Below are 24,641 nucleotides of genomic sequence, written 5' to 3' on the forward strand. Positions count from 1 at the left end.
ACTTCCCTGGTGGCACAGTGGTTAAGAATCCGCCTGCCAATGCAGGGGACACGGGTTTGAGCCCTGGTCTGGGAAGATCCCACATGCCGCAGAGCAACTAAGCCCGTGCGCCACAACTGAGCCTGCGCTTTAGAGCCTGCAAGCCACAACTGCTGAACCCACGCACCACAACTACTGAAGCCAGCACACCTAGAGCCCATGCTCCACAACAAAAGAAGCCACCGCAGTGAGAAGCCAGCGTACCCCACCAAAGAGTAGCCCCCTCTAGCCACAACTAGAGAAAGCCCACGCACAGCAACAAGACCCAATGCAGGCAAAAATAAATAAATTTATTTAAAAAAAAAAAAAAAGAAAAAGGTCCTGGCTTTCCCAGGGTCCTGAATTTAGCTGAACTCAACACTAAACATAGCCTCCTCCATCCTTTAAAACAAAAAACAAACCCAAAAAAACCATATTACAGAGCTGCAGCAATCCAAACAATGTGGCACTGGCATAAAAACAGAACTGAAGGGACTTCCCTGGTAGCACAGTGGTTGAGAATCTGCCTGCCAATGCAGGGGACACGGGTTCAAGCCCTGGTCAGGAAAGATCCCACATGCCATGGAGCAACTAAACTTGTGCACCGCAACTACTGAGCCTGCACTCTAGAGCCAGTGAGCCACAACTACTGAGCCCATGTGCTGCAACTACTGAAGTCCGCACGCCTAGAACCCGTGCTCCACAAGAGAAGCCACCGCAATGAGAAGCCCGTGCACCACAACGAAGAGTAACCCCGCTCACTGAAACTAGAGAAAGCCTATGTGAAGCAACGAAGACCCAACACAGCCAAAATTAAAAATAAATAAATAAATTTATAGGGAAAAAAACCCCACCACAAAAACAGAACTGAAGACCAATGAATAGCAAGCCCAGAAACAAACCCCTGCATATACAAATGATTTTTAACAAGGGTGCCAAGACCATTCAATACAGAAAGCACAGTCTTTTTCAACAAATGGTGTTGGGAAAAAAATATGAGAAATGAGAGGGAAGAGAGCACCACTGGTGGGAATGTAAAATGGTGTGGCTACTACAGAAAAACAGTAGGACAGCTTTTCAAAAAGTTAATAATAGATAACCATGTGATGCAGCAATTCTACTTCTGGGTAAATACCTGAAAGAATTAAAAACAGGGACTCTACAGATATCGATAGAGTCTACAGCTATCTATAGACTACCTATCTATCTATAGATATAAAAGCTGCTGTGAACATGGGTGTATAGGTATCTATCTATAGATAGATAGATATAGATAGATACAGATACCTATACACCCATGTTCACAGCAGCATTATTTATAATAGCCAAAGGTGGAAGCAATCCAAGTGTCCATCAATGAATGAATAAACAAAATGTGGTACATACACATATAATGGATTATTGTGTCTTAAAAAAAGGATACCTTAATGCCAAAAAACTGTACACTTAAAAATAGTTGAAATCGTAAATTTTACGTTATGCGTATTTTGCCACAAATTTTTAATTAGGACGATGAAGTCTATTTTATTATGAAGTAAATGTAACTAATTTCCTCAAAGATTTCATTCAAAACATTTAAGAAGTGTTTTGAAGATTATAATATAAATTATAATATCTCCGTATAGAAAATCACTTCTGCATGACCAGAACTATTTTAAAAAACTATAATGGATTTGAAAAAGAAAAATCTCAACTCCCTGACACTCTACTGTACATTTTCTAAGGAATACTCTTTCAAAACGGCAACTATTAAGACATTAAAAAAAAGATGTTCTAGAATATAAAATATTCCTGTGCAAAGGATAAAAAAATGAAGCTACATTTGGCAAAGCTACTGCTGCTACTTCTTATCCCCCAAGTCATTTTTTAAATACCTGAAAAGTGACAAATCAGACATATTCTTTACACTAATTCCTAAGCACTGCAGATCCATGGATTTAAAGAAGTCAGCATTGCAGACCTATTTAAAAGAAAGGCAAATCTGACCTACAGTGTGATGTTTAACAAATTCCTAAATAAAACTGTAAAACTTTCTTTCTCCCCACCCCCCCAAAATGCTTAGTTATATGTTGTTCTGATTAAGGAAGGGCAATTTTTAAAGTAAACTTATATGATTCAGCTCTTCTTACCTGTTCACTAATAACCTGGAACTCTCTCATTTCATCCTCAGTTAAGGGAGCACATGTTTCATCATTTTCACTGTCTTCTTGCCAGCCCATCTCCTTTAACAATCTGGAAAGGGGGGAAAGAATAAATTTAATTTAGAACTTAACCCAAGTAAGATAATTCCTTTTACACTGTGAGCAAGAAAACATGATCCATTTTATTGGTTTAGCCAAAAGGTTCATTCGGTTTTTTTTCTGTAAGATGGCTCTAGTAGCGCTTAGTTGTCTTTAACTTCTTTTGAAACAATTTTGTTAGACTGTATTGTAACAGCTGTCATATTCAACATGCATTTTAAAAAAAGCTTATCAAAATTGGTGAATTTTTGTGTAGCCATTTTCACAGTGAAGATGGAACAAAGAACATGTTTGGCATATTATGCTGTATTATTTCACGAAAGATAAAAACGCAACTGAAAAGCACAAAAAGATTTGTGCAGTGTATGGAGAAGGTGCTGTGACTGATCAAACGTGTCAAAAGAGGTTTGAGAAGTGTCGTACTGGAGATTTCTCGCTGGACGATGCTCCATGGTGAAGTAGACCAGTTGAAGTCAATAGCGATCAAATCGAGACACTGAGAACAATCAACGTTATACCATGCGGGAGATAGCCAACATACTCAAAATATCTAAATCACGCGCTGGAAATCATTTGCACCAGCGTGGTTATGTTACTCGCTTTGATGTTTGGGTTCCACGTAAGTTAAGCGGAAGAAAAAAAACCCTCTTGACCATATTTCCACATGCGATTCTCTACTTAATAATTAACAACGAAAACATTCCGTCTTTAAAACAAATTGTGACGGGCGATGAAAAGTAGATACCGTACAGCAATGTGTAATGGAAGAGATCGGACAAGCAAAATGAACCACCACCAACCACACCAAACGCCAGTCTTCATCCGAAGAAGGTGATGTTGTGTAGTTGGTGGGATCGGAAGGGCGTCCTCTATTATGAGCTCCTTCCGAAAAACCAAACGATTAATTCCAACAAGTACTGCTCCCAATTAGACCAACTGAAAACGGCACTCGACAAAAAGCATCCAGAATTAGTCAACAGAAAATGCATAATCTTCCATCAGGATAACGTAAGACCACGTGTTTCTTTGCTGACCAGGCAAAAACTGTTACAGCTTGGCTGGGAAGTTCTGATTCATCAGCCATATTCACCAGACATTGCAGCTTCAGATTTCCATTTATTTTGGTCTTTACAAAATTCTCTTAACGGAAGAAACTTCAACTCCCTGGAAGACTATAAAAAGTACCTGTAACAGTTCTTCGCTCAAAAGATTAAAAGTTTTGCGAAGACGGACTCCCCTGGTGGTGCAGTGGTTAAGAATCCGCCTGCCAATGCAGGGGACACGGGTTCGAGCCCTGGTCCGGGGAGATCCCACATGCCGCGGAGCAACTAAGCCGGTGCACCACAACTACTGAGCCCACGTGCCGCAACTACTGAAGCCCGTGCACCTAGAGCCCGTGCTCCGCAACAAGAGAAGCCACCGCAATGAGAAGCCCACGCACCGCAATGAAGAGTAGCCCCCACCCGCCGCAACTAGAGAAAAGCCCGCATGCAGCAACAAAGACCCAATGCAGGCAAAAATTAATTAATTTTAAAAAAGAATAGATAAACAACAAGGTCCTACTGTATAGCACAGGGAACTATATTCAGTATCCTGTAATAAACTGTAATGAAAAAGAATCTGCATCAGTTTGCTGTACACCAAAAACTAACACATTGTAAATCAACTATACTTCAGTTAAAAAAAAAAAGATTAACAGGGAATCAACCACTTTCTCTAGTTGGGCAAACAAGAATACTGTAGCCATGCTGCATTTGACTTAGAGCCTTTAAAGCTTCTGTTTCTTATATGGCCACATATCTTGTACTAGTCTGATTATACTGTTGTTTTTTTTAAAACATCTTTATTGGAGTATAATTGCTTTACATTGTTGTGTTAGCTTCTGCTGTATAACAAAGTGAATCAGCTGTACGTATACATATATCTCCAAATCCCCTCCCTCTTGCGTCTCCCTCCCACCCTTCCTATCCCACCCCTCTAGGTGGTCACAAAGCACGGAGCTGGTCTCCCTGTGCTATGCGGTTGCTTCCCACTAGCTATCTATTTCACATTTGGTAGTGTATATATGTCAGTGCCACTCTCTCACTTCGTCCCAGCTTATCCTTCTCCCTCCCTGTGTCCTCAAATCAATCCTCTATGTCTTTGTCTTTATTCCTGTCCTGCCCCTATGTTCTTCAGAACCATATTTTTTTAAGATTCCATAATTACATCCCTTAAACATACTCCTTTTTACACCTAACTCATCTTTCAAATTGAACCTGTCACATATTGGCTACTTTGTAGCCTTTACACATTTTCAAACAATCTCATAAAAGTGCTCAGAGACTGGAAAGAAAATGTAACACTATACCCATATTTTACAGACGAAGAACCAGGATCTCTTAAGTAAAAGCAATTTGCCTACTTGACAGCAAACAAAGAAGCAGAATTCTGGTTTTTTGCCTCCTAAGTTAGTATACATTGCACCAAACTCTGCTGCCTCTGAACTAAAATGTCGTAGTCACCATCACTGTTAATTACTATTTCTCACATTTCTTTTAATCATTTAATGCTTTGTCTTCACTGTAACCTATGGCCTCCCTGTGGAATGGCACTTCCATTCTCAATGCCACCCAGTCCAGAGTCTACAGATCTAGACTGGTAAAAACAATCTCACACCTTTCACTAGATCCTTACTTTTACTTGTTTCACTTTTAAAAACTGAATCATAACTAAATAATAATGCAGATGGAACAAATTATTTCAAATTTTATGAAAAACAAGTATTCCTAACTGTCCATTCTCTCCTCTTTCCACTTCCCTCCAAGGGCTGTAACTGTTAACTGTTTCTAGAATAGCTTTCAAAACAAAAACTCTGTATTTCCCTATTCCCCACAATTAGGAATACACCACAACAGTGATCTGCACTTTGCCTTTTCATTAGCATTTCTTCCCATTCTCTTTCAAATTATTACCAAATCACCCTGATACCATTTTCACAATTACCACCCTCCACTAAATATTTTCAATGGCTTCCCACTTCCTAAAGAACAAACTCCTTAACCTTAACACCATGACCACAAATTCAAATTCCTTACATTAGAAAAAGGACAGGACTAGAAGTGGAAGACTGGGTCACAAATCCTACTCTCCACAAACCAGGTATAAGACACAGGCTAATTTGTTCACCTCCCTGAGCTATTTCTTCATCTGAAGCATTGAAAGAGCTTGAATAGATCTCTAAGGCCCTGCCTTTTCAATTTATCTCTAATTCCATTAAGGACTCCACACTCCTGTCAAGATATTCTATTCACTAACCCTAAAACAAACTAGGTATGTGTTCAACTCTAAATATCCTTTCATGCCCCTTTTTATTCCAAAATGACTACCCAGTACCCTTGCCCGTACTGTCTCACCCTTTAAGATTTAATTTAGGTCCCAATTAAAACTCTGACTGGTACTCAAACCATAATGCTATCTACCCCAAAACTCCCTTGAATTTCTCTGGCACTCATTTCTATTAATTCATTTGGTGCTTAGACAAGGTAACAACTACCCCTCTGATGTTGAAGCTATCCTCAATACCTTGACGACATACTGAAACTTGATAATAACAGTAATATATGTGCCTATTTCATATATTTTTTAACAAAAAAACTGTCATCCTTGAGAACTGTATCACTGATGCCTAAGTTGTTAAATCAAGCAATATGAGTACTTAAATGTGTATGTAACTTAAGAATCAAAGTTTACAGGGAGTTCACTGGTAGCCTAATGGTTAGGATTCAGGCTTTCACTACTGTGGCCCAGGTTCGATCCCTGGTTTGGGAACTGAGATTCCGCAATCAAAAAAAAAAATTACAGAAAATTTGAAGCCATGTAAAAGAAATATCACTCAATTTTCAGAGAAACACATGCTATACACCATGGATGAACCTTGATAAAGTATTACTGAAAGCAGACTGGTGGTTACCTAAGGACAGAGAGTAACAATGAGGAGTAACTGTAAATGAGCACAGGGTTTCTTTTTGGAGTGAAAGAAATGTTCTAAAATTAGACTGTGGTGACAGTTACACAAATACACCAAAAATTAGTGAATTGAGTAAAAAATTTATAGTATATAAATTATATCTCAATGAAGCTGTTAAAAAATAAATCAACTTTCTATAATAAAATCAAAATTCTGGGTAGAGACAAACGCAAAAACACTAACCTGTGTTCTGCTTCAAGTGAACTAGAAAGAACATCAGTTTGTGGGAAGGTTGAAGACCGAATGATCTGTTGGGAAATTACCGAGGCATTGCCATTCTCTTGTGGAATTTCATTTTCATCAAAGTTTCGGTTTATATCCCTTTCTTGGTGAGTACTATTGCTGTTATGCAAATTAAATGAGTCGTCATCCTGATTTTTGAAGGGTTAAAAAAAATGAGTTAGAGAATAGAATTGTTTCAAAAAACAATTTTAATAGATCCTGGTTAGATTTTCATTGACAAAACAACTGTAATGATTATATAATCATTTAGGAGACAGTTTCATAAGATGTAAAACTAAATTGTGAAGGGTACCAACAGCTTTCTGACTCTATGTATTCACATCTATTCAATAAAGAGAAAACTAACAGGATAAATAAAGGTAGGCAAGATGGGGAAAACACGAACATGAACAGGAATTTTTTTAATTTCATTTTTGCTCAGGAACTACAGAGTAAGAAAAATCTATTTTAGAAATGAATTCATTATTTATGCAAATAGCTAGCTAGCCTTGCTTTCAGAAATATGAAAATATTCAAAGGTCCTAAATAAATAATATTGGCCCACCTATTCCAATGACATGCTAATGTCAAACCAAGAATTACACTGCAAGTTCAATTACCTTTTCTGAGCCCGCATGGCTTTCATCTTCATGTTCCTCTTCTACTCTGTCCCTTTTCAATGCTTTCAAAAATTCACTCTTCTTATCAGTGCGCATACGTGTCAGTTTGGTTAGACGAGGCTGCTGATTAAGTTTGTCAACAGGTGAAGAGGAATTTGAGCGATTACACTAAGAAAAAAAATCAAAAATGTTGATAAATGTAGACAGAGAACTAATATCAATATAAAGTTTACAACTACCATAACTTTCTATTTCACCTTCTTCCCAATACAAAATTGATTTTAAATTCTATTTTAAACTCTGTTTTCCACTATGACTGCCATTTTTATCTATCCTACTGAATGAGTAAACATAAAAATTTTACAAAACAATTAAGGTCTGATAATACCAAGAACTATGATTCTAAATTAGGACTTTAAATACTATTTTATAAAATGAATCCTGAAACTGCTTAAACATTTCTATAATTCAAAAAAAAAAGCAGTTTTTAAAATTGTGTTCCACAGAGTTCTAAAGTTCTAAGGTTCGTAACAGCTTCCCATACGTATTATAATTCTTTACACACAGGTACACATTGAGTTTATCAGATAGTGTTTTACGAGGGAAAACTTTTGTGGAAGAGCAGGAGGGGACAGTAACAGAACATGTACTGGAGTCCATTTTGACAGTGGAGTACAAAAGAAAAGAGAATGTTAGAATTCTGTGTCACAGGTATTTTAAGCCATGGGAATAAACCAAAATGCTTAACTGTTGGCAATAACGTCTACAGAATTTAAGCCACAACCAACCAGCTGAGAATGCTTGTCCTTCCATCAGAGTTCTAAAATTCTATGATTGAGAACTAGTATATGAGGGGTTATAATGTTCCACTATAGTACCCAGACCAATCTCAGTTATAACAATACAGTCACAAGTGTCTTTTGACCCTGAACTGGGCAGGGAAGTCCCTGATCTAGAAGTTTCAGAAAGCTGGCCAAATGAGAAAGAAACACGTAAGCTACTTCAAGGTCAGTAAAATAATAATATGCACCTTTCCCTCTTCTTCCTCCTCTCTGCCCTCTCTTAGTATCCATCATCCCCAAAAGAAGATTATATAATAAAAATCCTTATTTTTAGTCAAGGTTCAATCAGACAGCATAACTCTGTGTCAAAAGTCAAAATACCCGTTTTCATAATTCTTCTCTTAAAAATTACTCTTTCTGGTTGATAAGTATATGGGTGTTTCACTGTATGATTTTCTCTACATTTTAGGACATTTGGAAATTTTGTTAGAAATTTTAAAAATTATCCCTACTTAAACTGCAAAAAAAGTTAGCAAACGGAGGGAAGTATCTGAATCAAGTTTTCTGAAAGAACTAAAATATCTCATTTTAATGCATTCATTTAATGCATCTATGCCTTTTGTTCACTGTTAATTAAATTACCATGATTAAGACACATTTCGCTCCTCGGGAGTAATTTTTTTTGCGGTACTCGGGCCTCTCACTGTTGTGGCCTCTCCCGTTGCGGAGCACAGGCTCTGGATGCGCAGGCCCAGCGGCCATGGCTCACGGGCCCAGGCGCTCCGCAGCATGTGGGATCTTCCCGGACCGGGGCACGAACCCGTGTCCCCTGCATCGGCAGGCGGACTCTCAACCACTGCGCCACCCGGGAAGCCCGACTCAGGAGTAATTTTAAATGCCATACCTCTTTCACTGAAGTTGTTGATGGACTAAAATTCTTGGCAGTTGATTTAAAAGTATTAAAGTTTCCAACACCATATGTAGACTCATGAGGGAAAGAAGTCCCAACTTTATTTTCTTTAGTTTGGCTTTTCCACTGTGTAGGCTAAAGAAAAACACACAAACGTTAATGTGTATCTAAAACAGAGTATATAGAAGAGAGAGAAAACAAACTGAACACATAAAGATGACTAAATGTGGCTCATAAAAACAATTATTTTTGTATTATACCTTAATCATTTCTACATGGTTCTCTTCCATCTTTTTTTACAAATAAAATCAAAACCTGGTATTCAGATAAAACATCTAACTACATTGCTGTTTTTTCAAAGTTTTATAAACCTTAAGTTAGGTTTCTTTTGCCTAATACCAAGAAAACACAAGTGAGTTTTCTTGGTTTCAAAAAACCTAAAACTGAACACGAAGGACAGAGCATTTTATACATTATTATTAAGTAAATATATCACAGATACATCTTGCAAAACAAGTATTTATAGATTTCATTTACTACTGACTACTAAAATAATAAAACATACATGGACAAACACACAAGCCACTTACAAGACAATTAAAATCAATGACACACAGTGGGCCAACGACGCTTTCCACTTAGAAATCAGCAGCCCACCAATACCCCCACACTTCAACGTGAAATTTTTTTTGTCAAAGTAATTCAATTGATAATCAACTTAAAACTTGCACGTTTAACAACTTAGAACTTACTTTTGTAGGTGGAGCAGCAGGTTTAGGGACTAAGCCTTTATAAACACTTGGACCAGTCCCATTCTTAACTGGCTGTGACTGAAGATTTCCTACTACTGGGAATCCAGATAGCTGTAAGTCTTTTGTATTACCTTTCTTAATGACCAGCATCCTTTGAGTTCTAGATTTAGGATTCGGGGGATATTCTGCATAAATAAAGCACGAGCAATAGTTACACAGTTTAAATTTTAGCATAAAATTAAACTACCAAAAGAATCGTATATTCCAAACTTGATTATATTTAAAAGTTACAGCTGCTTCCTGACTAAAATAATTATGAACTATATTCCTGCTTGAGAAATAAAGCTAAAACAATCAAACAAATCATAGCAAGAATTGAGCAATGTCAAGTAACAAAGATGAATTCAGCTAGTTTCCTAGAATGGTTAACTATGACCCAGCCAAAATTAACTACATTCTAGCATACTTTTCATTATTTTTTTTAAATTACAAATTTCATCCTAATGGCTCTTAAGACTTGAAATATAAAATATATTTTCCTCTTCTCCATTTTGAAAAGAGAATTTTCCTAATTCCTTCATTCTTTTTATCTCACTCATAAAGTTATTACTAATTAGAAAGAAACTACAGTCCCTCTATTTCTAAATTCCTACTTAAGTTATGACTAATGAAAAGGGGAATTGTTTTCATAATACCAATTCATTCAAATATTTACTGGCCATCCAAACTACACAGAAGGCATTGTGTAAGTCACAGGGGATCCAACTCAGTCCTGGCTTCTGAAGATAGTACTAGAAATAATATTTGCTAACTGAAAGCTTTTCTCAGTACACCCACAGTTGCTAAAATATGAAAAATTACTCCTAGAGTTTAATCAGTCAATGTGTAATCAAACAGATGTTACAGTGAGCATATTCACAATTATGGCAGAGACGTATGTCTTTCTTCCCTTAGAAAAACTCTGAAAGCATCAGTTTCACAGTTGGAGAGTTTAGAAGAAAAGAATTAAAGAAAGAAATCGCAGAAAAACTAAATTAAAATTAGCTTAAGATACGACTCTGTGAGATGGTGAGTAGCACAGATATATATGATGATGCCCTGTGTCAAACAAACCAAACTTCCTACTGCATTATCTCAAAAACTAAACTAAACAAGGACTCCTAGGGACATGGAGGGACTCTCGAAGTCCATCTGGAACTTCGAACTCTTCAAACTATCGACCTTATATGGTATGTCATTTACTGTAATGCTAAAGGATTAAAGAACAAGGACCTGGCAATTCCTTGGCAGTCCAGTGGTTAGGACTCAGCGCTTTCACTGCCAGGGCCCAAGTTCAATCCCTGGTTAGGGAACTAAGATACCGCAAGCCGTGTGGTACGGCCAAAAAAACCAAACAAACCAACACAACAAGAACCTAAAGCAAAGTGAGAAAAGATTCATCTTTCTGAAAGTTAAACACTGAATGTTCATCTACTAGGGCAAACATTCCAACTGCTCAGCTGCCTACAAAGGCCCAAGATATTAAGGCTAAGAAAGATATTTTCAGGCACATAAGGACACAAATTACATCACCAATATATAGTTTTTCTGAAAAACAAAATGAAGTCAAAATGAAAATGAAGAATAATGATCTCAAACAGAGGCCAATGAAGAACGCTAGAAATAGTGCTAAACAGTTTAAGTTACAGTTACTTCTGGTAAACAGATGGTTACAGCATAACTAAAATTCTTGAAATTAGCAATTATTTAAATTAAAATATAAGATAAAATCTTAACAGTCTGGTACTCAAAATCTAAATTAAATGAAGCTCAGGAATCTGAAGAATGACTGACTGATGCTGGGAAATGCAAAAGGTAGTAAGAGCCTGCAAGGTCTGATCTCAGAGGAATTCAAGTATTAAAGCAGGGGATGTTTCTTTCAGTACAGCACAATTAAGTAAGTTCAAACATGACTGATGAAGACTTCTATTCCAGTATTACAAACTAAGCACACAAGTTTATCTTCTTTCTCTTCTAGATCCTTATGTTAGAATTACTATAAGGGAGGAAAACAAATACAACAGTAAAGAAGAGGAGAAGGGGACTTCCCTGGTGGCGCAGTGGTTAAGAAGCCACCTGCCAATGCAGGGGACACAGGTTCGATCCCTGTTCCGGGAAGATCCCACATGCCTCGGAGCAACTAAGCCCATGTGCTGCAACTACTGAAGCCCACACGCCTAGAGCCCATGCTCTGCAACAAGAGAAGCCACCACAATGAGAAGCCCGTGCACCGCAACGAAGAGTAGCCCCCGCTCGCCGCAACTAGAGAAAGCCCATGCACAGCAACGAAGACCCAACGCAACCAAAAATAAATAAATAAATTTATTTAAAAAAGAAGAAAGAACAGGAGAAGGTTCATCAGCAATGGATGACCTCAACACATATTTCCAGAGAGTGAAGTAAAGGAAAAAACTTCAGCTTAGAGTGTGTGCACAAAGGAACCCAACAGCTGAGGAGGGGACTAATCTGCCCTGTAGAATCCTAGATTGTAGAACTGGGACTTGGAAGTGCCATATAAGGCAGAAGACAGAAATGAAATCTTTTCAGACAAAAATCAATCTCAATCACCAAGAAAAGATCTTTACTAAAGTAAATCCTAAACAACGTATTGATACTTTAGGCAGAAGTAAAATGATCCCACACTGAAGGCAGAAGGTACAAGAAGAAAAAAAATATTTTTATATGTAAATCATCATTGATCAAAACCAGAAGAGGAGAACAGATAAGCAAGCAGGCATTGTTTAAGCCTCAATATAATTCCTGACTACAAAGTTCACCTTTCCTAAAACAGGTTTTCTAGACACCTAAGAGCAAGAAATATTCTTACAGTTTCCTCAAAGAGGTCTTCAGGGCAAAGAATGAGAGAAAATCCTATAAAGAAGAAGGGTGAAGCTGAAGAAATCAGTCATAGAAGAGAGGTAGTAAAGTAAAAGATGATAAATGTACCTAAAAGATGATGATAGGGATTGGGAGGAAAGAGAAGCAGACATAGTGCTGATGTACTTACAAAGTATTCACAGTCAAATAGTACAGAGGTTAAGACCATGTGTTTTTGTGCCAGATTTACAGAATTTTAATACTTGCTCTAACCTCACTAGTTAATCTCTCATCTGTAAAATGAAAAAGAGTTCCTGTCTCAGAGTTGCAGTAAAATGTTTTCTTTAAACCAAATACTAGAAAAAATGTCCAGAAGTCATATACAATCTCTACTGTAATAGGTTTCCAATTGTATTTCAAATTAAAGGTGTCCTTTTTCAAGAATTTTAAACCTAAAATTGAAACCTAAAATCCACGAGAGTATGGAAGATGAGAAAAATTATAAAAGAAATAAACACCTTTAATAAAGACTAACCTATATCCTATATAACTATGCTGAACATACTACATAAACCTGCATGTTTAAGAACAAGCAAAGTGTTCTTAGTCTAATGGGCCAGATGGCGGCCACCAGCAGTGGTGTTCACGCGGTAGAGTGTTCCCAAGTGTGTGTGCCACCAGTGTGTCTATGTCCCCAGGGTAAGCTGCAGCCTCTCCAGAGAGACTCTCCAAGACCAGCAGCTGCTGGTTATTGAAGTGCTGGTATCATGAGACTGACTGACCAAAATCGAGGACTTGGACTCCAGAGACCCTGCTTTTGATCGGGAGACACCCTGAGAGCCTGAATTAATAAGAATGTGTTAAATATCAATACAAGAACAAACAAGCCAAGAAGAACGAATGGGGGCAGAGGGAGGAGGGGAGGAAGGAGGGGAGGGAGGGAAAGCTAGTTCTTGATAGTAATTATCACATATAAGTAATGGAAAAGGTGATGGCAGCACTAGTAACTTAAATTTGCCTCATTTATATTACTTATACACTGGCTCATCTATTCATAGATTATCTCTACAAATTCTCCTCACATAAACCTTCTGAGTTAAAGTGTTGAATCTGTTGGATTCAAACAGTATCCAACGACGACTCCTACACTTTCTCCATTTACTTTATCAACTGGTAAACTACATGAAAAAGACCCAAATTGTTCATTTTTTTAAAGAGAAAATTTATGTATTGATGAAAGACTTTAACACTTATAAACAAGAATTAGAAAGTAAGTGACTTTGGTGACTTCCTTCTATAAGTCATATGTGCTTATTATCAAGCTCATATAAACAGTTACTCTTATTCAAATTGCCTTCAAAATATCTAAAGGCAAATGTTTTGGATTTTCATATCATTATTTCCCTCTATCCTCACAGACAACTGTGATCTGATAACAACTGACTTTAAATATCCTTTTATTATCTTGTTATTTCATGCTCTCCCAGTATCTTTGAATGTTATAATTAGTTTTGTTCCCTTAAATCCAAAGCCAATGGTGGAGGGGAAAGGCTCAAGCCTTTGAAGAAAGATTAGAATTAAAATACTGCCATGTATAATACTGATACAAAGTAAGCTGGGCAGACATAAGTCAGAGCTGACATCTCAATTCCTCATCTTCTTTTCTGTCTTTAACTATACTCTCCATATAGTTGCCTTATACATACATATATACATTCTGATTCAATCAGTTTTTACTTTTATTTTTCAATCTATCACTTAGGACACTTTTTGCCTTTTATTAAATGTACCAGAATCTCCCTCACTTACTGGATTTCAACATAATTAACTAACATGTATTAAACACCTGTGACATGACCAAGGATATGACACAGTAGACAATTTAATATTAACAGTGCTTTTTCCATTAGTGTCAGTTCAGTGATCCTTCTCATTTCACAGACAAGAAAATCACTCAGAGATTAAGTAGTCTTCCCAAAGTCTAAATAACTAATAAGTAAAAGACCTAACATTAGGGTCTAGACCTATCTGATGCCAAAACCAATGCACTTAACCACTATATTATACTACTGGAGAAAATGGAAATTAAAGTATTGCTAGGTCAGATACTTCAAAATGTATACTATCTCCAACTAAAACACTAATAACAAGTCTGTACTGAATGGTCAAAATTAAGAGGCTTGTAAGTGTTCACTACTACGTCAGGGGTCCGCCCTTTCCCTCACCATCACAGTGATGCCAGTTAATAATTTAATTTGCTCATCTTGACATAAGAGGCAACTTTAATGTGTGAATAAAAGCATACAGCCAAGGGAAGGATAAACAGTATTTTAATTAAGTTTTCACACTAATTTGAAGAAGAAACTTAACCACAGAAGATACAATAACATACAAATATCAAAAGCAAACAATCAGTACCACAGCAATTAAATCCAGTTGAACACTAATTTTAAAACAAAAATATTTTAAGATTTTTATACAGATTGATGTTGTTTGAATTTTGCTGGTTTTGAATTTTTAATTTAATGTACAAATCTTTTGTTTTATAGTAATATGAGAGTTTTAATCAAGTGAGTTTCACTAACATAATTTATGTCAAAGCAGGAGTATGCTATTCTTTCCTTTAACAAGGTCCCCATGTTACTCGTATGAAAAAAGAGTGGGCTTAAGTAAATATATTTCTAAAACAAAAACTTAAATGATGAACGCTATGTGTAACTCTGACCAAATAAAATTTACTTGTGTCAAGTTGTCTAATCAAACTATTAATTTTTCCTTCTCAACCTTGAACATGTGTTGCATTACCTTTTTCTTCTTGTTATAATGTTAACAATTGTTTTCATATAAGACACTGAAGGAAAGTGTAGTCATATCAATATATAAACAATCTACCAACAGAATGCTTTCATACAAAGAAATTTGATAAAGATTACTCCCTTCTCTTAATCCTTTTACAAGGTCACTTTAAAAACGTCACTTGTTTTCATGACCTAAACACATTTAGTGCAATCATGTCACTCTCAACCTGTATGCTAGTGGTTAATACCATTAGAATTCTCTAAAAAACAGCCCACCTTTAAGAACTGGTCACCAGGGACTTCCCTGGTAGCACAGTGGTTAAGAATCCGCCTGCCAATGCAGGGGACACGAGTTCGATCCCTGGTCAGGGAAGATCCCACATGCCACGGAGCAACTAAGCCCGTGCACCACAACTACTGAGCCTGCGCTTTAGACCCCACGAGCCACAACTACTGAGCCTGTGCACCACAACTACTGGAGCCAGTGCGCCTAGAGCCCGTACAAGAGAAGCCACCGCAATGAGAAGCCCGCTCACCACAATGAAGAATAGCTCCCGCTTGACGCAACTAGAGAAAACTAGTATGCAGCAACAAAGACCCAACACAGCCCAAAAAAAAAAAGAGCTGGTCACTAATTTGCTTTGATTTAGAACTTTGATTTAGAAGGCTAAAAAAATGAATACAGTTCTTAAAGATGAGCCTTGATGCTCTTAAGTACTGTATCAAATATGAGAAAAACTCAGGAATAAATTCATCAAATTCTCAAGGAATAAACACAAATATATACGCTGAGCTGAAACAAGACTATGCTTAAGTTAATTACTAGTGACTGAAGTTTTTCATTATTTAGTATCTTAAGCACAAAATGCTAGGCTCTGCTAGTGATATGTTCCTGACATATTACACCAACACAAATAGCCAGCAGGACTTCTAAAAACACACAAATCAATTTGATAGTCACTAATGTCTCAAATTGCATACAGACACACAAACACATCATTTTCTCTCTCTCTTTCTCACTACCCAAATCAGTCACCCAGGTAAATTATTTTAAAATTCTCACAGGCACACTGAAGTGCCTTAAATTTTTGTTTAGTTTTAAATTATTAGGTATATGAGATAAATTAATTAGTAAATATTAATCTTACGCATCAAGCAATAGTGATCCTGGTTAAGATCAAAACACTACAGAAGTTACAGATATAAACTGTAGGGTGTTTCCAATAAAGCTAATTAAGATCTAAATAGAATTAAACTTATATTTAACTATAGTTTAAATAGCCTGACTACTTTCACTCAAAGTATTTTTTATTTGGGATATTATGTTTAGACTCTTGCAATTTTTGATCTACAAAAGGACAGTTTCAGGGACAAACTGGTGGTGGTTGCTTTTTAATACATATTGCATTTCCGTTATTAAATTTTGACTTACCTGGAAGGAAGTAGCACTAGAAAAGTTCTACTGAAGTCCTTCCTAAAATTCTCTCATGTCTTCCTCAGGAACATAGCTATTTTAAATGTTGCAATGGGGAAAACAATATTTGGGAACCCAGGGGGTAAAGTAAGAAAGGAATAGTGAAGTGTGATACAATGAAAGTTTCATTGTATTCCTATGGGAAGTACTGGGAATTTAACAATTAATCAAGCCACAATTAACCATTTTCTTTTTTCTAATGCAGACACACTTTTTAGTTTACCTAAGACACAGTAAAGAGTACATCCTCCTTTTAAACATCTTTTCAACTAGTGCCCAAAATCCTTTGACCAACCCTGAAACAGGAGAACCAAAATCTTTATATTAATACATTTTATTCTCAATATTTTCAAAGATGTATTTGCCTTTAAATCATTTCTAAAATTATTATATTAACCAAGGATCAGTACCAATAGTATCGATAGGTAGTTTTATATGACAAATGCTCACTAACATTCTTGATTTTTTATTTACTTTCATTTTAATCAAATCCAAATTATTCCTAATTTCTTAGAGATTTTATTTAACACCTTCCAGGTGGTTCTATATTCTTATGCAATCAGCTGTTCCCAGAAAAACTGAATAATAAGGAAACATACCTAAGAGAGGAGCTTGGGAGATTTTTTTGGTTGGGTATGTGTGTGTCTGGGCGTGTAGGCCTGGGGAGAGTGGCAGAAATACTAATTTGCAATACAGAAAAAACAATGCCATTCACATGGTTCTAACAAAAGTGTCTGACCACCCCCACCCCCACCCGCAAGAAGCCCTTAAATTGGGAGATCAAAAGAAACAAAATAATTCCCCCAGCGTATCACCCCATAAATACAATAAAGAACAGCACAGGAAGTGGCAAAGTTTAAAATAATGCCTTTACTGTTAGGACTAGTATGCTGTCATAAGCCACAATCCTTTTGTTTTGTTAAGTTGTTGATTTTCAATAGAAAACACAAATGAACATGTGTACAAGTTCCAAAGTGGACACATCACCTCTGAATTTGGTATCAAATAATTAAATTTATTTTTCAGATATCAAATCTTCATATTTTAAGTTTTTTCCATTATTTTAAACTTCACTTGAATCTCTAAAAACTAAGTTGTACTATATGTGCAGTTTAATCTTCTGTAAGATGCTATCAAATTAAACTCTCAGCAGTTTTAAAGAAAAGGGAGTTATTACCAGAAAAACTCATTAAGATCTGACAATCAAAAAGGCAAATAATTTCAAACAGACTAGTTCGGTAGGCAAAATTTATACAATTATTTTTTAATACTGTCTATGTATAACCATTTTCATAAGTAAAAAAATTAATTTTTTATATCATACTATGATTGATTAAAAGTACTTATCTTTCCAGTTAAGTTTTCAACTTTGAAAAACTACAAATTAAGTTAAACTAAATTTTTTTGTTTCGTTAGATTATCACGCTGCTCTCAAAATGACTTTAATTCATTACATTAACTTACGACCATTTTTTTCAAAATGCATATTTGAGTGTACTTAATGGTACTAACGTGTAAATCAACTATCCAAATCAAGATCTTCTCCTATCTGCAATATCTTGGTTTTTAAAAGGTAAGTGCTACCTTTTTTGTAGCTTAGCACATCAAAAACAGGTATTTAAAAGAGAAAGTTTAATTCTAGCCTATTTATTTTAAACAACACAAAAGTGAAACCTAAAAATAACATTTTATATCCCTCAAAGATATATCAAGAATTACTTACCCCATACACCTGCAGCTAAAGATTTATTCTGATTTGGTTCTCTCTCATACTCAGGATTTAAAGATGGCTGAAAAAAAGTTGGAATAAAAAGAATACAATAAATGTTTAAACGCTCACGTATAAGAAAAAAATCCTTTTAAAAGTAATCTCAGGGACTTCCCTGGTAGTCCAGTGGCTAAGACTCCATGCTCCCAATGCAGGGGCCCAGGGTTCGATCCCTGGTCAGGGAACTAGATCCCACATGCTGCAACTAAAGATCCCGTGTGCCGCCACTAAGACACGGCGCAGAGAAATAAATAAGGATTTTTAAACTAAAAAAATAAATAAAAGTAATCTCAAAACTATACGGAAAAATCTGACATAATATAATGAACTCTTAACTACTAAACACTAATTATTCATAAATCTTACTTTCTGCTTATTCTGCTAACAATTAAAATGGTTACTATCTACACTCACTCCAAGTCGAAGAAAACAACGGAAGGGTCTTTAAATATTCTCCTCATCCTCAACTACGTGAGGAAAAAGTATGAATTTTTTTAAAAAAAAAGCAAATGCTAAGACAATGTAGTCTTTGCATCAATATGAGAAATCATCCTTTCTTAGCATAAGGTCAAGAGCAGGGAAGAGGAAAATCAATTAATTCCTCAACTTTTCTGTTAGGTTTGCATCACTGAATGTTTAGTTAAACATGCAATTTTCAAAGCAAAGTACAAATTTATATTTCAAAAAGTGATGCTCAGGGTATTAAAAAGAAAACTGAGGTGAAACACAATTGAGCTATTTGTAATGTGGTGGATAGACCTAGAGTCTGTCATACAGAGTGAAATTAAGTCAGAAAGAGAAGGACAAATACCATACGCTAACCATATATATGGAATTTAAGAGAAAAAAAATGTCATGAAGAACCTAGGGGTAAGACAGGAATAAAGACACAGAGCTACTGGAGAACGGACTTGAGGATATGGGGAGTGGGAAGGGTAAGCTGTGACAAAGCGAGAGAGAGGCATGGACATATATACACTACCAAATGTAAGGTAGATAGCTAGTGGGAAGCAGCCGCATAGCACAGGGAGATCAGCTGGGTGCTTTGTGACCGCCTAGAGGGGTGGGATAGGGAGGGTGGGAGGGAGGGAGGGAGACGCAAGAGGGAAGAGATATGGGAACATATGTATAACTGATTCACTTTGTTATAAAGCAGAAATTAACACACCATTGTAAAGCAATTATACCCCAATAAAGATGTTAAAAAAAAGAAAGAAAACTGAGGTGAGCACTGAATGTGTACTCTAAAGCTAATCTTATTAGATGTTTACTCTCTAGAAAAGGGAAATTGTTTAAACTGCTATGAAGAATAAAATGACATAAATTTATCCAAAGTTTTAAAAAACCACACGGTGAGACACAGGAATATAAGTAGGAGGGAAGAAGGAAGAAGACTGGGGAAGGGGAGAGTTATGTACAAAAAGCCTCACAAAATGTAAGGATTAAAAATAATTGAGGGACTTCCCTAGCAGTCCAGTGATTAGGACTCCGAGCTCCCAATGCAGGGGGCCTGGGTTTGATCCCTGGTCAGGGAACTAGAGCCTGCATGCCGCAACTAAAGATCTCACGTGCTGCAACTTAGACCCGGTGCAGCCAAATAAATAAATAAATATTTTATAAATAAATAAGTAAATAATTGAACCTGTCAAGTGTGATCTCTGTAGAAAATGAGCTGTGCTGATAAAATCTGAGAGAGACTTGATGCTTACATAGCACTTACAGAAACCTCATTTGTATTAAAATTATAAGAAACTTACAAAATCCTCAGCCTCAAACTGTTTGCGTTCTCTCTTGTCTTCTTTCCTCCCCGTTTCACTGTCAGGTATGCTGTTTTCATGTAGGCCCTGGCTTTTTCCAGAATGAAAAATACTGCTACGAGAACGGGAACTTCCACCATGGTATCCCCCTCGATGATTTATGTTTTCAGTACCATTTCTTCCATGTGTACGCCATCCATTTTTTTCTTTCCTTCCAAAGTTACCTTTATTTAATAATGGTAAAGTATTATAAATTCAAAGAAGATGGTTATGCTTAAAGATTTAATCACAATCAAAACATTCTTATAAGAATGTGAAGAAAATTATTCTTAAAGTCTACTGTTCCTTAGCAAATTTTACCTCCATTAGGACGTCCAATTCCAGAATCAAAGCCATCTGAAGAGTTGTGTCGTCGACGATTCACATCATAACGATTTTCTGTCCATGAAAAGTTTTCAGAATGCTTTTCAAAATTCAGTGACGACTGAAACAGATTATAAGCATACAGGTAAACATACATATACAACTTAACTATAACTTGAAAAACTAGTAATACTCTGGTTTAATTTATTTCCAAGAATTTTAAATGGTTAAGAAGAACATTTTATAGTTATTTTCAATGTGTTTGGTAACTGGTAACTTATAAGATGAGTTCCATTGTTGATCTATTTTTTTCTACCTAACAGAAACAAGAGCACCATTCTGAGCTCAACAACTATATTTATCCAAAAACTTTAAAGGTAAAAGACCACTGTAAGGAAATCAAAGCAAATAAAGTACCCTTCTTTTGTAACAAAATGTAATATTGTGTATCACACACTATTTGATTTAAATAGCTCAAGGTTTTCTTCAACATCAGAAAATTATGGCAAATGAAGCTAGTTCTATTTTAAGTTCTGTAGATTTATTTCCAAACTCCTCTTCTCCAAAGCAAATGTTTTAAGAAAAAGTTATCAAAGGAAGAATGCATAAAAATGATTTTAAAGAATTAGAAATGTATAAAAACTCACAACAATTCATAAAGGTTGCTGTTTTTCCCCAATATTAATCCACTAATCTGATAAAATCACAATCAGAACTCCAGAACTTTTTTGTTTTAATGCCCTGACCATTCCTCTGGATTGTACTAATATTACAATTCTCTCCAGAACAAAGAGTAGGGTTCCTCAGTTACAATACAAACCCACTGCACATACCCATTTCATCCAACATGGCTGCTGTGGGACTTAACTGGTGCAAGTTCCCCTACTGCCCCTGGCTTCATCCTCATGCTGCTTCTGTGCATGGAAGGTAAAGCCTTTGATTATCTGTCTTCTGCCAGCATCCATGAAACAACAGTAACAGGCTAGCTTGCTAAGCTTTTAAGTAGGGTAAAAAACCCAAGCCCTTCACAGACCCTAACAGTTTTGGTGATGAGGATGTCACGCTCTCAGAGTTAAAACCTTCTGGAAAAAGAAAAACAAGGGTATGGTCTATTGGGCCAGACTGGGGCATAGGAGAAGACTCTCCAGGATCTGGCAGCAATTGCTCTCACCCAAGTGATGGGTGGAAGTAAGGGTCCCTCACTGTTTAGCAACCAAGTGGCAAGGGGCAGGACCGAAACAAGGTGTCCGTACAGTGCTCTGATTGTTGCAAATCTCCTCTGAGTAGAAGGAAGGGATGTATTGTCATGAGATGGAGTCCCACCTGAAAGGCAATATGGCTGTGGCAGCCGAAGTCAAGAGGTCTCCAAAGCGGAAAAGCAATGAATATAGAGAGTTTTGGAAAGACTGAAAACATTAGAAGTAAGTTTTTTAAGGCTGAACTGCTGCTACTACTGGAAACAAAGAAAAGGCAGAGTGGAAGTATTCTGTGCTCTTCGTACTCCCTGATCCCTTCCTTCCCCACACCAAACTCGGCTGCTTTAACAAGAAAGTCAACTGTGCAAGAACTTAAGGAAAGAAAGAGACAAACTCTTTTAGTTCTGTTGCACACAGGTACCCAAGACACCATCCTAACCACTCCCATGGAGGGGAGACAGTACTAAGCATAAGAGTGGCTGAAAGTTTTCAGTATGGGGCAACCCATGGCAGTATGGCACATGGGGGCATGAAAGGTCCCAGCATGAGTGTTGCTGGGGCCAGGAGGTACACAAGAGAGAAGGCAACACCAATCCTGGCTTCAGAAGCCAGAATAGCAAAAGCCTCCAAGCCACCCATGCAATTCCCAAAGGGGTAGTCTTTCTCTCCACCCTGTACTTTCCCACATTCCAAGCTAAAGAAATCATGTAATCTCCTGAAAGCTTAGACTGTAACTCTGATATGCATGTACTAAACTCCTTAGTCTGTGTCCCCATAGTGGGAAAAGGCACCCCAGTGCCCCAATGTGGCCAATAGTTTGGAAAAAAACTCAGCAGGAGAGAGAAATTAAAAGCAATCTTGCAGGGCTTCCCTGGTGGCGCAGTTGTTGAGGGTCCACCTGCCGATGCAGGGGACACGGGTTCATGCCCTGGTCCGGGAAGATCCCACATGCCACGGAGCGGCTGGGCCCGTGAGCCATGGTTGCTGAGCCTGTGCGTCCAGAGCCTGGGCTCTGCAACGGGAGAGGCCACAACAGTGAGAGGCCTGCATACCGGGGGGAAAAAAAAAAAAAGGCAATCTTGCAGGTGGGGCTATTAGGCCAACTCAATGTACTGTTGTGTTTTACAGTTAGTGCTAATGTTACATGCTTGTACTGAAAATGCTCAAGATTCTCCCATTCAGGAAACGTCACAGGTTGACAGGTGATTCCCATCCCCTTCCAAGTGGTCTAATAAAAAGCACAGCTCCCAGAAGGAAAGAAAAGAAAATCAGATTATGTGGCTGAAGACCTGACGGCTCTGGAGTATTCAGAGAGGCTATTTCCCAGTACCACAGTGCCATCTGCCTGACACACGCACGAAGTACTCTCCTTTTTAAAATGGAATGCAGGGACTTTCCTGGTGGCCTAGTGGTTAGGATTCCAGGCTTTCACTGCCGTGGCCCAGGTTCAATGTTCAACCCCTGGTCGGAGAACTAAGATCCCAGAAGCTGCACAGCCAAAAGAAAAAAAAGAAAAAGTGGCTCTTGCCCGAATGCTGAGCTCTTATTGAAAGCAAACAACTCAAACTGAAGACTCACCAATAAAGTGGTACACCAATAAAGAGCCCAAGAGGGCTCCTGACAAAATGGAAATCGTGAGTTCAACAGCACAGCTGGCCTAGCCCTAGAAGTGGCAACTACACTTTGGAGTAAACTTTATTCCTCCGCCTGTCACCTGTAACAAGCCACTATTTCAATAAGGCTCTCAAATCAGAAAAGTTCCCTTAAACGCCCGAGCCTGGCTCACTGATGCTTCAACCAAGTTAAAAGATGATGGTGCACACAGCAGCCATCCAGCCCCAACAACTCTGGAAAACCAAATGGGTTAAGTGCTAATCAGCTACACAGAATAAAATAAAAGCTACGACCCTCGCCTTAGATAATATTCTTAAGGACAAGACATTTTATATTTTTCTAACTCTTGGTCTGTTGCCAATGGCCTAGTCATCTTGTCTGTCACCTGAAAAACTATAGACTAGCAGATTAAAAACATCTCTTCGGGGTCACCCACTGTGGGAAATTGCAGCTGTTGCTGAAGCAATCTGAGTCACTCATGTTGATACAGTAAAGCTTGCTGTCTGATGAGAGTGAATGGCACTGAGAACGACTGAAATTACAATGCTGATCAAGTCTTTGGCATACCACCTAGATCCATCATCACATCAGACATGAAACACACCCACTATCATAGACTGGCTACAAAATAAAGGACTTTATCTTTCTGATGCAGAAGCCACCACTGCATGCCAACTTGTGACTCCTGCCAAAAGTTGGTCCGTTTGTCTCACTGTGAAGAAGACCGTATCACATGAGAACTACATCAAACCTTTGAATACTTCATGGAGCTCTCAATGGAGTCTCACTACCACTGAAACTTTTTCAGGCTACACTGTTACTGCTGCAGTCTGATGGGCTAACTCTGGTCACACTACTGTGGCTCTTGAAATTAATTCATGTAATGTTTTTGGCATATTCCAGACCACTAACAGTCCACTAACAGTACATCTTCTGTCAAAAAGGTCATCCCTGCAATGAGCCAATATTCAAAGTACTCAATGAACATTCTATATTCCCTAGCCACAAGTACTAACAAGCATTTTAACACATCCCTCATCTCTTCTCACATCTTAGTAAGACAGTCTGGTCAACGAATGCAGCATAGCCAAAAAAGGATCATCTCCTCTTAGCCACTTCCTGGGTAATAATCAGGATGAAATAAGTGGTGAGTTATGAGATTATACAGACCTATATTAAAAATTCAAGATTCTGCCCGGATTATCTTGACATGATGTTTCTTTCTTTCCCCTAAGAACAACTGCAGGCCAGGCCACCCCTCA

At 37.4% G+C, this 24,641-nt stretch overlaps 1 protein-coding gene across 3 annotated transcripts in view; it reads right to left on the reverse strand.

Moving 5' to 3' along the window:
* The window catches only part of GPBP1 (GC-rich promoter binding protein 1), a 71,465-nt gene that overhangs the window by 4,871 nt on the left and 41,953 nt on the right, over positions 1–24,641 (reverse strand). For 2 of the 3 annotated variants that reach the window (XM_012534940.3, XM_033437874.2), the window contains 9 exons: positions 20,567–20,690; positions 20,207–20,430; positions 18,405–18,471; positions 17,281–17,340; positions 9,554–9,738; positions 8,796–8,936; positions 7,110–7,277; positions 6,451–6,638; positions 2,148–2,250 (listed from right to left, as the gene is read on the reverse strand). In XM_012534940.3, the coding sequence (XP_012390394.1) occupies positions 2,148–2,250; positions 6,451–6,638; positions 7,110–7,277; positions 8,796–8,936; positions 9,554–9,738; positions 17,281–17,340; positions 18,405–18,471; positions 20,207–20,430; positions 20,567–20,690 (1,260 nt within the window). The remainder of the gene's footprint in view (positions 1–2,147; positions 2,251–6,450; positions 6,639–7,109; positions 7,278–8,795; positions 8,937–9,553; positions 9,739–17,280; positions 17,341–18,404; positions 18,472–20,206; positions 20,431–20,566; positions 20,691–24,641) is intronic. The other variant, XM_033437876.2, reaches the window with a different exon arrangement.

This window comes from Orcinus orca, chromosome 3, assembly GCF_937001465.1.
Source record: "Orcinus orca chromosome 3, mOrcOrc1.1, whole genome shotgun sequence".
Lineage (NCBI taxonomy): Eukaryota > Metazoa > Chordata > Mammalia > Artiodactyla > Delphinidae > Orcinus > Orcinus orca.